General features: G+C 36.4%; 1 protein-coding gene across 3 annotated transcripts in view; it reads right to left on the reverse strand.

The window, feature by feature from the left end:
• Alcam (activated leukocyte cell adhesion molecule) overlaps window positions 1-16,119 on the reverse strand; it is a 185,269-nt gene that overhangs the window by 34,107 nt on the left and 135,043 nt on the right. For all 3 annotated transcript variants that reach the window (XM_052740869.1, XM_052740867.1, XM_052740870.1), the window contains exons 2-4: window positions 11,739-11,839; window positions 9,216-9,435; window positions 93-157 (exon numbers count right to left, since the gene is read on the reverse strand). In XM_052740869.1, the coding sequence (XP_052596829.1) occupies window positions 93-157; window positions 9,216-9,435; window positions 11,739-11,839 (386 nt within the window). The remainder of the gene's footprint in view (window positions 1-92; window positions 158-9,215; window positions 9,436-11,738; window positions 11,840-16,119) is intronic.

Raw genomic sequence — 16,119 nt, forward strand, 5'->3', positions numbered from 1 at the left:
TGAAAACTTCATAAAAACAAGTGCATCCTGTTTATCTGGGCATCTAGGAGCACATAAATTGGGTAAAGCCAATAATATAAACAAGTTCTCACCTTTTTTAGCTGCTCTGTTTCGAGATATGGTGCTTTGTTTACAATTTCAGGTTGGGAGGGTTGCTCTAAATATAAGTAGAAAAAGGTATAAGTATACTGGAAGAGATAAAGGACACAAATGATTTATGAAAAAAAAAGAGAATCTGTATCCTCAAAGCAAAAGCATAAACAATAGAATAAAGAATGGATTATTTACAATAATCCAGATTTAAGGAATGTAGTAGGTATCCTATCAAGTACTTGCTTTATGACTTGAAGTATTGTTTTAAGTACTTATAACTCCTTTGAATAAAATATCTTCAATACTCTCTAGATGTTTTTTGAGGTCAATATGGATTTGATGGTAAATATAGACATTAATATTAGAACATTAGTTCTAATTAGGAAATTAGAACATATTTCTTGTTGATTACCAAGAAAATAAGTACTTTCTACTTATTAAGTATAAGACCTCTAATTCATTACTTGAGGGTGTTATTGCATATGAATCCAAATCACAAAGGTTTTAATTTGAAACACGCATTTCTGAGGCTTAAGAAGCTTCCAGAATCTCCAGGGAAAATTCCATTGGTCTATACTTTTTAACAAGCTCCTTAAGGATTCTTAGGCACAAGGAAGTCTAAGAAATACAGCTGTAAAATAATGAGAAATCTATGTAGTGATGTACATACCCCAATTTCCTAAATAAATCAATGTTTATCTCTTATCTGACCTTATGAAATTATAAAAATATTTTTAAAAAATTCCAATTTGATACTTGAAATAGAGGACAGAGAGTTTCTAGAAAGTTCTTTAAACAAATTCTAAAAGTAGCTTCAGAGAAAATTGATTAAAATTTCAGCAATGATTTCTTTAAGTTATTTTGCTCTTCTTAATGCATATTCATTGTTCAATATAATAGAAACTTTCATTGTGACATTTTCATATAACCATATTATGGAATTTGATCTTATTCATCCTCATTGTCATGTTCTGTGCTGGCCCCACTGTCATTTTTCTTGTTTTAATAGTACCCTCTATACCTTCAAATCTTAAATTTTTTTTTTTTTTTCGAGACAGGGTTTCTCTGTGTAGCTTTGCTCCTTTCCTGGAACTCACTTGGTAGCCCAGGCTGGCCTCGAACTCACAGAGATCCGCCTGCCTCTGCCTCCCGAGTGCTGGGATTAAAGGAGTGCGCCACCATCGCCTGGCAAATCTTAAATTTTTAAGTGTAGATTCCATATATATGAGAAAACATGACATTCATCTTTCTGAACCTTTATTATTTTGCTTAACATGATGACCTTTTCCCCATTTTCTGCAATTACAATTTTTGTTTTTTTTTTTTTTTTAATGGCTAAGTAAGAACATCTAGACTTACACTTTATTTTCTATATCTGCTCATGTGTGGATGGACGTATGAGCTGAATCTACAATTTAACTGTTGGGGATAGTGCTATAATAAAAATGGCTGTGCAGGTATCTCTGTTGTGTTTTATCATGGATTCCATTGAGTGCATACCTAAAGATGGTACAGTTGTATCCTATAATGGTTCTGTTTTCTATTCTTTGAGGAATTATCATTCTAATTTCCACAGTGACTGGACTAATTGGCATTGCTACTAGCTTTATATAAGATTTTTCTTTTCTTGTCCTCACGAGAATTTACTGTTTTTTTTTCTTAATAACAGCCTTTCTCACTAGGATAGAAGAGAATCTAGTTTTGGCTTTCAATCCTTGGTGGCCAAGAATGTAAAACCTTTTAATCTAATATTTATTGGTAAATTGTATTTCTCAGAACTGTCTATTTTGTTTGTCCAGTTATCGATTATTAAAGATTTTTTGGGGGTATTCTTTTTGAGCTTTTTATATAGTCTCAATAAAGGATTTATATTCTTTTAGTTTTCTATTAATGATAAATTTTATACTTTAAAAACAGTTCAATTAAGCCAGGCTCTCGTGACACATACTTTTAATGCTAGCACTCTGAGAGGCTGATGCAGGTGGATCTCTAAATTCCAGGCCAGCCTGGTCTACAGAGCGAGTTCCAGGACTACACAGAGAAACCATGTCTCAAACAAACAAACAAACAAACAAACAAACAAACAAACTCAACTAATTAGTTTATAAAGAATGTAACTTGACTCGTTATCATTCAGAGTAGAATTACTTTTATTTTAAACACAAGAAACTAATCGTATTTCCTTTCATAGTGTTGATGTTTATATTTTTAAAGATTTTTGATTCTCATACTAAACTAAACTGATTTTTGTATTGTATTACTCAATTTTGGGTTAAGTTGAAAGAATTACCTCACCAGACCATAACACAAATGGAGTTACAAAATGGTTGTCTCTAGAATGAATAAAAAAAAGTAACATTCTTTAGGGTATCATTAATTTTCCTTTTGTAGGTGTGTTATATTAGAACAGTGAATATAATGAACTTGTGTGTTGACCCCATGCACTTTGCTTATAGATCTTATTTGCTATATAATGATTCCACTAATGGAAGTTTTACAATGATAACAGCAGCTAGGAACAAAACTCAGGAAAGCAGGAAAACGGCAATACAAATGAACAGGGCAGACAATCAAGGTTAATGCAAACAAGAAGTGAGGCCCAAGTTCCTGAGTATTGAGAAAGTGACTACAGATTAGAAAACGTTCACAAAATTTCCCCTCGAAATAGTCACAAGTATGTGGGGGAAACATATGGCGTGGAGGTTAAATCCTTTTGTATGTCAATACAACTTAATGCTCTCAGCATTTTAATGGAACTCACTTCAAATCAAAACTGAATTATTGATCAGACATTGACTTTTGCTTAGAATCCATGCTGTCAAAGACAAACATTTAATATGTTTGAGAGACAAATGCACGGAGAATATTTAAACAAATGAAAATTCTTGGGTCTTAATTAAATAAACCAAAGCTCCTAAGAAGTCCTTAAGTGACAAAACCCTTAAAAACTCAAGTGACAGAACACATTAATTAATTTATCTGATTTTTAAAAAGGTCAAAATTAACAGAAAGGAAAAGACAACTGGTATTTAATTTCTCCTTCAATAGTAATATGCTTGGAAAATATGGAGAGGTTTGCAAATCACACAAATGTAGGCTCTGAATAAAAGCTTACTGGGTTGTGAGCCTAGCCTTTAATGGCTGAGCCATCTCTCCAGGAAAGTCACAAAGCTACACAGAGAAACCCTGTCTCGAAAAATCAAAAAAAGAAAAAAAAAAAAAAGCTTACTGGGTAATTTTGACAAATTTTACTGCTTTTCAATTCACTGAGTACTACAGAAAAAGACCGAACTCATATTTGAGCCTCCACTTACTACCCAACATGTTTACCTCTTATTTTTAATTAAACCTGATAACATGTCATCAATAGGCACAAAAGCACACACACCCCATGTATGTCGAATTTGTGAAATCCTTTGCTTACATTAATTATTTCTAAAATTCATCATTGTTTTAGCGAAAGTAAGTTGTAGTTAAGAGAGAGAGAGAGAGAGAGAGAGAGAGAGAGAGAGAGAGAGAGAGAGAGAGAGAAAGAAAGAAAGAAAGAAAGAAAGAAAGAAAGAAAGAAAGAAAAGGACCTGGTGGAAGGGTGCTTAACTTTTAGTCTTTCTTAAATTTTTATTCATCTTTTCTTTGGAAGAGTCCCAGTGAACTTTGTGATTTAATGATAACTTAATAATAGTAACTATTCTATTCCCTTGAGTTATTTTCTCCTTAGATTCTTGCTCCAAACCCTTTGTATTAACTACATTTTTTGTATGTAATTTTCTTTTATATTAGCTTGTAACAATCAATGGATATTAGTTGGAGAACCATTAAAAGGACACATACTATTTTAGCAAAATTGCATATCGATTCCCAAGTAGTGTTTTTGTAAAAAAAAAAAAATCACTTCATGTGAATTATATCTTAATATGATTCAAGGATTCATAACCAAGTATAAAACTGAAAGAAAAACAACACTACAAATTTGCTTGTAACATTAATTTAGTCAATGTGACAAATTTAAAATTAAGCTAAAGTTTGTTTCAGAAAATTTCCAAGTAATCTCTCTAGAAGCGCTCATGTGACATGTATCAATTATAGAATTATGTCTTAGTTCATAGTTTACTTCCTTGCTGGCCTGGCTCTCTCAGTTGAAGTAGCTAGAAGTATGCCAACCTAGGGACACAATATGGTGGCACATTAAAAATTATAGGACAGGGAGATTTTAAGATTTTAGAAATAAATCATATAGTAAGCCCTGGAACACCTGACAATGCAGTATTTCGCTGCATGTGCAGGGCTGTGTGTGTGTGTGTGTGTGTGTGTGTGTGTGTTGCCATACAATAGTATCTGTAACAATGGAATATAATTCTCAAGCTGAAGTGGTTTCTTTTTAACTAAAGAGATCACAGGCTTTTGTTAATATCCCTTGAAGGCTTACCACAAATAATTAAAGGCTGAGCTAGATAGAAAACGCTGCGTAAGTTCAAGCGTTCTGGAGACAGAAGCTTTGCTCTTCTACTCGCTGCTCTTGTTTTGTAACCAATTTTTTTTCTTTTGGAGAAGGATATTGTAATAGAGATAAGGACTGATCAGGAATAAATATACTAAAATAGATAGCCCACTTCCTAGCTCTAACTCTCAGGCTATAGTTAATGAATGCTATGAATATTGATTTTTCAGGGAAAAAAAAGTAGAAATCAATACCTTACTAAAAGTTACAGTCTGGGCCCCCAGCCATCTAATGTACAGGTGAAGATGTAGTGCTGCGTACAAAAGTGTTCTTTGTCACCCGTGGTATCACAGCATTATTGTAAAACCATACAAAGGCTAGCTCAGTCCATGAACAAGAGGAGAAAATGCCCTGGCAGGTTTGTGCAGAGGCAAGGCTCTCAATCCCTGTTGACAATCAAATTCCTTCCCAGTCACCAAGCACTTAAGCTAGTGTATCCATGGAATAATGTTGTATTTTTCTCATTAGATTGGAAACTTTTTTGTTGTTGTTGTTGTTTTGTTTTGTTTTGTTTTGTTTTTGTATTTTAAGAATCAAAGTGACTTGGGTACAATGATACACATATCATTTCAATACTTGGATGGTGATGGAGGGGGATGAGGAGTTCAAGGCCAGTTGTGGCTACATAGCATGTTTGTGGAATAGCTTGGGCTATGTGAGACCCAGTTTCAATTTCCTTCACCACCCTCCCCCAAAAAGAAAGAATCAAACTGTAACATACAGTTTATATCTTATTTGTTAAATAGCTCATTTTCTATTTCTTTCCCCTTGAAAAATATTTATTGGTGAAATTATTAAGGCCACTCCATGTAGTTAAAAGGAGTTACATTAGTTAGGTTATCCAGATTTACAGATACATAGGTCAGATGGACAGGTAATGTTCAAACACTTCATAGACCTAGAGAATATGGCATTTAAATAACTCAGAATTCTGTTGACGTGAGACACAATTGCTCCTGGCTGCACCAATTTGATCCCGAGAGAATGTTGGGCTTCTAAGGCATTTCCATTTGGAAGTTTGTCTTCTTGGCACAAAATGGCCTACTGGGCAAAGAACTGCCCTTGCCTCGACTGCTGACAGTACAAATGCAATGCTGTCCTTTCTGGACAAGCGGGACACAAGGAAAGCGACCACTGTATTCTGCCAAGACAGGGTAAGATGGTCTTTCAGAATTCCTGCTTCTGAAAATGGTCTGTCAGATACTTTAGGCCTGTAGCCAATTTGAATGCACCAACAATGCTGAGAAACATTAGGTGACTGTCCAGGCTGCCAGCTGTCTTGGTCTATTCTTGCAAGATTCCCGACCGTTGCTTGCATCCATCTACCATTTCTTAGGTACCATTATATTCCTTCTCAGGTCTTTGATGGGATTTACTATTTCCTGATTTAACAATCTTCCAATGGAGGGAGGAGAGATTCTCAATTTTCCAATTCGATGAAGCTTTAAGAATCATATCCAAGTAGGAACTGGGAAATGATGTGTAGAGCCTGCACACACTGGCCAGCGCCTTGAGGACTGGACCACTTGTGCATGGACTAAGTCTTGGGCTTTCTTGTAATACCAGAGAATACCACCAAACACAGAGAATTGACAAATTAAGACTGTAGTGTTCAAAGGCTCACCCAGAGATGCCTCACACCCTTAAAACATCCAGATGGGTCTTCTTATGTTCTCCATGCTGACTCTGCAGTCAGGCCTGATCTCCTAAGTGGCTCAGGCTGACTTTTCTTCTTCGTCTTCTTTTTCTTTTCATCCACAAGTTATTGTACATAACTGAAACAGTGAATAGGATTCTAACCACTTGAATCGAAGCAGCTTCTGACAATGCTAGACCCTGCTCCTTAGCTCCTGGACAGGGCATTAGCAGCAGAATAGAAAAGCCTCCCACGTAATCTAAAACATTCATTTTACTCAAGAGGTCGTTTTAATCCCACGCAGGCAGAGACTTGCCAAGGTCAGAACTTAGTGGCAGTTCTGACAAAGCAAGGTCTTCCGGTGACCAGCTCAAAGATTTTCCCAACTCATCACTGAGAGCCATTTGGCTCTCTGGGCACCTGTTTGACCTCTGAGCATTTTGCACAATCATTGGAATGAATCTTTGGGAAGTTTCAGTGGTCTAATTTTGCTTCCAAATACTTTTATTACTCTCAAATGTGCACTAAACACAAAGGCAGCTTCATTTTGATGCCATTCAAGAACTGATTAGTGGTAACCAAGCCCGTTACTTGCTTGGACTTAGGGATATGATTCCTTACATCAGAGATGTAGTTTAAAACTAAACAAACAAACACGCATTGAAGTCAAAATCATCAGTTAGTTCCTCTGGCTTGCATAAAGGCAATTTGATTTTGCTTATGGGGCTGGCAGTCTGCAGAAGGCTGATGGTACATGGTTCACGTTGCTAGGTGATTCAATAGAGGGAAACAGAGGACTGATTGATGAGCACAGTAACTCTTAAGTGACTGAAATATATACACGCAGAGGATGAAAGCCTCCCTGCCACAGCTGCTGCTGGATTCGCAAAAAGTGGCCAGACGTAAATTCATAATTCCTACACGATCTTGTAGGGGTGTCATGATCATTTGAGATGTCATTCATTTTCTTGCATGGTGGGTCTTTCTTGGTTTCTCAGAATCAACGCCATTTTCGAGAGTGTGTAACTTGCTATGTAAATTCTCCCTGGCCCACAGCCTGGAATGCAAATTCTGTTACTGAGAATTGCTTTGTTTTCCACAACATTCAAAAGAGCAGGGGGCAGGGGTCCTGGCGGTATGTGGCATGTGAGTTTGTTTTCACCATGACAGAAAGCTTCTATATTCTAAAGCAGCTTAGAAATTTTATTAAATTAAACCAATCGGATTTTTACTTTTAGATACCGATGTAGCAGTTTTATAAAGGAAGAAAATTTGGAAAATGTCACAAATGATTCTTCTAAATATAACTCGGGCTGTTCCTGGCTTATTTGTGTACTACATTGAAGTTCAATAATTTCAACATAATTTATAGAAACTTGAAAATGGCAAATTAATTTACATAATGATTAGTGTTGTGAGTTAGTCTACCCACATTCTTGGTATTTATGATATCAAAGCCTATGGTAAGTTTGTTGTTGTTGCTGTTATTTTGCTTTTAGGAAAAAAAAAATGCCCTTAGCAAATCTACCTTCCATCTCTCTAATAAAAACGAAATAATAGGAAGTAAGGGAAATAAAGGAAACTCAAAAGCCAACGCGGTCAACGGCAAATGTGGAACACGAGCTCTTCCCGAACCCTGTGGAAGTAGGCAGTGCTGGTAAGCAGCTGGGGCTTGGTTTGATTAAAATATGATGGGGAGGTGTAGATGACTTCTGGAAGGTGCCTTCTAAGCTAAAGGATAATCAACTGAAACGTGTAATATATATTTACAAGCCCTTTCTGGAGAACAAAGGTTTCCTTTGACAGTGTTCGTGTTCTTTGAGTACGCATCATGAACTCATTGGAGCTTTGAAGTCTACATAAATACTTAAGGGACAGCCCTACTCAGCTGCATAGGTTATTAAAGAGAAACACGAATAGTCCATGGTTGCTTGCTCCAGTTGGAGGCCTCCGGGGTTTCCTTCTTTACTATTTATTTTAATCATTTCTAGGAGCTGTCAACTCATCAGAAAACAGAGAGAGGAAGTGGAAAAGTAAGACATTCTTCCCAATTAAGAAAGACTGGGATTCTGAAACTTTTTGGACTTGATTTTTTTTCTTCCTGTAGTTTCTAAAACATTATGATGTAATGTTTTAGAGGTGGGACTTTTTATTTGAATCTTTAAAGAAGAACTACTTTAATTATACATCTCAAGTCATTCATTTGCATAGCTATTTGCACAGTAACATTAACTATATATTATCAGGTGAAGTCATTGTGCCATGGTAACTATAGTAATTATGTTGAGTATCTTCCATTAGTTTCTTTTTTCCAACCCTACTTTATATTTTTGGTGAAATACCTTTGTAATCCCATGAGCATTCTCAGTGTTCTGAGCTTCATTATTTTAGTGAAATTTTTCTGAACCATGTGAACATGTTAAAAACTGCATCAACAAGCATTGAATGCTAGAAAGTACACGCATACACACATATGAACACATACACACTTATAAACATGTTACACACACACACACACATATATGTATATACAGGTTGAATTCTTAGATCTCTAGATTATAGAATACCTTAAATTTGTACTTTATTCTTTTTTATATATTAAAATGCCAATTTTATATGACTACATTTATATGATACACATGATTATATATGTATCTTATACCTATATAAGCATTATGATTTTTTTCTTTGAACAAATCATTGGAAGTTAGAGGTCATTAGTCAGTTATCACCAGTAGCAATCCACATCCCAAGGAAAGTTACTGTTCTAACGTTATTGTTCTCCTTCCTCACTGTGCATCTCCTACTTGAATGCCAGACTTATCTTCCTTGCCACCAGCATGCATAAATAGAATAAAGAGCTCTAGAAACTCCCTTACACATGGTTTCCTGTGAGAGGCATTGCAGAGAGCTCAAGCTTCCACCTGAAGAACACCTTCTCATACCAGCCATCAACCCCGCTTAGCCGTGTTAGTGCAGTCTACTTACTGAACACCTTGACTAGTGTAGGTGCCTCAAACACGTTGTCCTCGGTCACTAGCATGCACACAAATCTCTTTTCATCACGGATTTTTGCATTGTTGATAGACAAAGTGTAGTTTTCTGAGAGGCTCAATCTGTCCTTGTATTCTGGTACATCATCATACTGCACACTTTTCTTTGTAGAGGATCTGAATGCAATAAATACTGGGGATCCGTCAGGCTTTTCCTGAAAAATAAAGTAACAATACATGTTGAAAATACACATAATTCATGTTTCAGAATAGTATGATTTCTTTTGCCATATTATTCTAGATGGGCTTTTGTGGGTGGTGGTGTTAAAGAGCAGTGGTTTTCAGATATCAGTATCACGTAATTCTTTGCTTGCAGAAAGAAAAATCACACTTCACATGAAGTGAACCTGTTGTTTCACTCATAGGTTCATAGAGATGGGTGAAAACGAAAGGGTAAAGCTCTCAGAGTTGGAGCTCATCTCACACTTATGGGACATCGGTAGCTGTTTTGAAGGGACATGCCGTAGTCTTGCTTAATATACAGCAAAAAAGTAGATGCAAATAAACATAAAAATACAAAAACTAATCTTCAGAAAAAAATTGTGTGGTCATAAAAAAAAACCCACATAAAAAACCAAAGTGGTCGTATAGCTGATCTTGATATATGGCCTCAGCAGTATCAGACAGCTGTATTTGAAACATGCATTGCTCTAATCCCCACACTTTAAATGTTCCTGTTTGCCAGTTAGCATTGATGTGGTGGTCCTTTACACTACGCATTCAGTTTTCATGAAGGAGCAATATTCGGCTCAGGCAAACCATCCTCTTCACTAAAAGAGAACCAGATTGACCACTGAAACCCAGAGGTTTTTATTTGAGGCTTAAAACTTTCTTTGAAAAGCTGTCATATGAAAACATGATCAAAATAATATATAATCCAGCATGGGAAATGGTGCCAGGAACACTGGTCTCTACCAGTGTGTCAATTTAGTTTGTGTGGAATCTAGTCCCTATGTTATCCTTAGGCTGTACTATGATCACACATGTTCATATTTCTCTCAGTTGATTCCATTTATTTTGACGGTGACTTTGGTTCAGTGGGTACACTGCATGGTAGACTCTGAGACTTGGAACCTGAGGACTCCGAATAGGCTCTTTCCTGATCACAACTCCTCCACTTTTATAGGGAACTAGACGGAGTTCAGAATGACCCGGATTGACCTGACAATGAGCACAGAGACGCAGTGTGTTGTGTCCCCTCTATTTTTTCTTTTATGACACTCACACATGCGTAGTGTGGCTGGGGGGTTGAACCCTAGAGTTAGTTGTTACAGCTGAATTCGTAAAGCTATTTGCTACCTGTCAAGTACTAGTAAGCATTTTGCTATGAGTTAATTACTTAGCCCTCACAACAACATTGTGAGGAAGATATCTCATTTTCATAGTAAGAAAATATGCCTAATTTACCTATCCATGGAAGACTCTAGACCCTGTTGGTTGTATTTCAGAGCTCACATTGTAAAAGGCCATGTCAGTTCTTGCCTTGGGTGCAAGCTTAGGCACTTCAGACAAACTGTATTTAGTATAACATAATTTTTATGGAGACATTTTAGGTAAAAATGTTGGTGGTCAAATAAATCTAACAAATTAATCCAACCAAGGTCTTATACAATTCATAGTACATTTTAACATACCTACTGTTCTGAGAAATGCTGCAATAAGCAAACAGTTAATAAATCATCTGGTAACCAACAACATTCCCCTATGCAAATGTCTGCAAATATTCAGGGACTAGGGAAACAGGCTATTGTGTTCCAGGAAACATCCATCTACTTGAAGCTTGTTCACTGCTGTCTCTTGTGGCCCTGTGTTGAGAAACTATACCACAAAGACACCTTTCATTGATCTGTGTTCAACTGAGGCATTAATCTGTTAAAGTTAACTGGGCTACCACACCCACCTACCAGGATCTCTGATCTCCATTTCCAGACCCATCTGCACAGTTATGCCTGACAAAATGCGATGGAGTTAAGGGTAAGCAATGGATGAAATCAACAATGTTAAATGTACAAGTTATCTGTAATATCAGCACACACTTAGAAGATTCAGCAACGGAAACAATGCTGATTGCCAGTTCCCCCTGGAAATCTGAGTTCTCTAGGTACTGCAGTAGCTGCATTACACAGAAACTAGTAAAGAGAGAATGCTCTCCTCCACAAAACTGTACTTCATAACTCTGCCTTTCCCTCTGCTGCTAACACTTAAAGTATGGAATTTTCTGACAAAGATGACATACAAATTTTGAGTTATTGGGTATATTTAAAAACAGCACTAGTTATATAATCATGAATATTTTTGACATACTCAATACATTAATTCTTTCTATACAGGTGTGAACAGATGAGTATTAGCATTATGTCAGTATTACATGCTCATACATTCTCAAAAAAAAGAGAGAGAATTATATTCTAAAAACTGGAGGCAGCAGTTCTCTAAGCCCCAGGAGGCTCACACTTACATATTTCCATTTGCCAAACATGAGGTTCTGAGGTACATCGAGTCGGCAAGGCATGACAATGGTGTCTCCATAAGCTGAGTTGACAGTGTACCATCCGAGGCCTTTGGGCAAAAGGGAAAAGAGATTTTGAGTGTTGTCCTGAAGCTATAGCAGAGACACAGGGGGAATTTATAAGCCAATTATGTTCTTCACTGTATTTACTAGGAATATATTTCACAGAAACATGAGGCTACACCAAAAATAACATGTTCAAAATTCTCAAAATAGCTTAAGATAATTCTCATTGAACTGTTATCAAATTTACCTCTTAGGAAATAAAAATTAAGTATCAAGAAATGGTTCAAGCAAGAGAAAAATTCAACTTTATTTGGATGGTGAAAAGTCAGTATTCAAATAGCTGATTTTATCGGCATAAATGAAACTAAATTTTATTTTTTATAAAATATTATCATGGTAAAATTATAGAGTAAAAAATCCTCATAAAGAATTATTCACAACATGGTTAGCTATATTTGGGAGTCAATCTAATTTAAACCAGTGTTTGTTAATCTGATACAAAAAAAAAGTAACAGGTCAATTCATGCTTTATTGAGAAATGTGATAAATAATTAAAACATGAAAAGGATAATTTTGATTAACAATGTAAAATACTTTTCATATCTGTTCATAGTCAGGGTGTCTTGAAAAAATCTTAAGGTTTTACAGCCATAGAAAGACAAATACCATATGCTCTTCCCACAAAAGGTCAATGTGAAAATATAATAGTGGTTAAGAGAAGAGGGAAGAGTGGAGGGATAATACTGAAAAACAGATAAGAGGGATAATTTCCAGTGCTGAATGGAACAGGATGATGGAGTTCACAATATCCTGCCATATATTTTATGAAGAACTGGATGAGAGGAGCTGGCAAGCATGAAAGAGTTATGAAAAAAAATGGAAATGCCCATTACTCTGATTCTATCTGAGCATATTATGTACATATGTTGACACATCACGTAAAACTTGAATGTGCTAATTATAAAGAAAAATCATTTTGATATTTTTATTGGCAACAGTATCAATGAAACTCTCAGACATTTTGACTTATGATGCTTATGAAGTTGTTTAAAATTGGAAAAGTTTCTGGGTGAGTGCGCACAAGGTAAATCACAGATAGGTATAGAGCATGAAGGGGCTAATTTAATCTGTAGTTGGAAACACATAAGCAGATGTTATTTCGTCCAGCAGGTGGTGCTAAAGGGTAAAGCTAACGCAATCTGCAGACCATAAATAAAACCACCTTGGGACTTTCCGAACATCCACCTTACTGGTGGATGGCACCTTTCACTGTTAACTATTAATTGCATAGTACACACAAAAGGAATAAAAATCTTGACAAAATTCCTATTCTAAAATGCATTTGGTTAAGGAGACTACTTCCTCTTTATACGTGTCTCTGGGAATAAGAATCTAAGGGGAAAATATGTAGCACAAACTATTTTAACATTTTTACCACTGTTAATATGCAGGATACTAGCTGGGCATGGTGGTACACGTCTTTAATCCTAGCACTGTGGAGGCAGAGGCAGGCAGATCTCTATGAGTTCAAGGCCAGCTTGGTCTACAAAGCCAGTTCTAGGACAGCTAGGGCTGTAACACAGAAAAACTCAAACTATCTCAAACTGCCCCCCCCCCCCCCCCGCAAGATACAGGATACTAAACAGAAACAGTGAGAGTATATTTTCATTTGGAATTTAATAATGAAAGCATACATAAAATTGTTTATTATATACTCAATATCTGTTAAAATAACATTAAAACTTTCCCATTTCCCACATGCTGAAGTTATTACTCCCTTTGACATTAAACCATATAAATCAGAGGACCATAAAAGAAGAAACAATGTTTTATGTTTTAGATTTATTTCATGCATTTTGCAGTGCTAGGGATTAAACCTAGGGCCTTGGGCATGCTAGGCAAGTATTCTACAAGTGAGCACACCAGCTCTAATGCTGGAGTTTTAGATGTGTGATCCCAGATATGCACACTAACATTGAGTGAACTGTTCTAATTCATGATACCATTAGGTTTTCTGTATCAGGATCCTGAATGTGAAATTTCCACCATGCATTTCAAGTTGTGGCCAGGCAGAGGTGCTGGTCAACCAAGCCACAGGAAGCCTATGACTTCACCTTTTTGCTTTTTTCATTGTTCTATAGAGAGGCACTTGAACATAACGGTGAATTGTCATTTCACCTTCATCTCTGTCAGGGTGTACCTTTCAAAATGCTCCTGTTGTTCAAAAACCACCGTCCTTTGACAATTGACACTGATTCCAAGGTGGACCAGGAAATGCAAACAGTTTGCAGAGATTAGATTCCTATGAGGTGAATCTTTCACTAGGTAAAGGGAAGTAAGCAAAGGCCTTTCCCAAAACGTCGATCATTGCTCTTTTCAGAGACTATTTTTTCTCTTCTACCCTTATAGAACATTAATGTGTTCTCCATATGCCAGGTTTCATGACAGGATTTAAGGTTGTGTGAATCTGAAGTATATCTTGTATTATTATCATGATCAGAGCACAAGTGTGGCAGAGAAAGGAACAAGCAGTTTTAAACTTTGTATCTAATATCAATGCCTGACACTTAAGGACTTTAGTGAAATGATTTCTCATTTGAACGTGGTGGCACCCTTTCGATCTTGCTGATCAGATGAATAGCTTTGAAAATCAGAAAGAACTTATGAACGTGGAACTTAGAGATATTCTTCTTGCTCCCTCAGATTCATTATAACTTGCATGTGTTGAGAACATGGACTTTGTCCTCTTATGTTATTTACTGTCATGAAGAGAAAAGAACCTAAAAGCACACATATTTCATGATAGTTCATGCATAGAACTCCAGGAAAGAAAAAGCTTAAGCCTCTCTTCCCCCAGTGAGATGAATAACTATTTCTGCTCTCTGATTTACAAATGATACCAGAAAACACCCCCTTTCATTTCGAATGACCACAAGTCCAAGTGTTGCTGTAATTGTTTTGAAAATTCATGGATCGCATCTTATAGTGAAAATACCAGATTGATATTAGCCAGGACAAGATGCTCAAGAGAACAGACAAAAGAAATAAGATCCATGACAAGAATAAGGACGACAGGGAATGGCCAACAGTCACAGACAGGAACCATGTTCCTCAGATTCAGAACAGAAGTACTTTGGATAGCACAGGGAGCCATAATAGTGCTTACTTTAGAATCAATTTTTGAGTTGGCTACAGCCATCAACCTGCATCTATTAAGTGTATATGACTCCTAGGTTCATCTGAGAGAAAGATGAAAGATTTGCATCTGTGGACGAGCTAACATGTCTAACCTGCTAGAGATACAGTAACTGCAAAGAGCACTGGGATTTGGTGATGAATTAGCATCCTAACTCCTAGAGATGTCTTAATCTTTGAGAGGAGGGGGCAGCAAGAACTGAAGCACCTGCCATCCCGAGTGATTCTGTTTTCACCTTGAAGAAAAAGCCTTTCATCTTTAAACTATCAAATCTGAAAATTGAGTTCAACTTACTAGAAATATCCTGCAGTTTTCTTCCTGTAACAGTCATTGACTAAATTATTGAGTTTTGTGGTCTACAGATTATTGGGAACTATTGAAAATAACAACTGTCACATATTCCACCAAGAGGCTGAAAATGCATTCTGAAGCAGTAGACTGTGGCTGTGCACAATATGCGTGTGTATGTGCATGATTATTCATGTGTCTGTGTATAGGTAGTTGTGCATGCAGCTGTACATGTGTATGAATGGGTGTGTTTATGTGAAGAATAGAGGACAACCTCAAGTGTCTCTCTTCAGGTGCCATGTAGTTTTTTTATGAGACGAACTCTCAGTGAACTGGAACTCAACAAGTAGTTGAGTTGGTCAGGAAGCTCAAAGGATGTATACACCCCCACCTTCCTGGTACTGATATTACAGATTACAAGTGCTCATATGAACCATCCTACCTAGTTTCTTCTTAACACAGATGCTCACACTTGCATGGTGAGCACTTAACGAACAGAGTCACTTCCCTATCCAAGTATGTGCTTTTATAGTCAGCCCATGTCATGTCTGTACCTGCTTTTAACTGGGTGAGAACTATCTATATTAAATGTGCTCTGAACATTCAAGATACTTGGGTGAATTATAATTGCTAGCAAAAATATGACATAAAATAACACAAATTTTTATGCCTGAGAAGCAGGGTATAATTAAAGCACTTTTTATAAAGTGCTATGAGCCAAAAATTTAAAAAAAAAATCAAATAGAAGTGGAAAGAAAATACAATGGGATAAACAAAGAGTATAAAAATATCTCTTGATCAAATAATCCTGATATATAGAATCTTAAAAACTGAGCATAA

This window comes from Peromyscus californicus, unplaced genomic scaffold, assembly GCF_007827085.1.
Source record: "Peromyscus californicus insignis strain IS unplaced genomic scaffold, ASM782708v3 Scaffold_16__1_contigs__length_79575227, whole genome shotgun sequence".
NCBI lineage: Eukaryota > Metazoa > Chordata > Mammalia > Rodentia > Cricetidae > Peromyscus > Peromyscus californicus.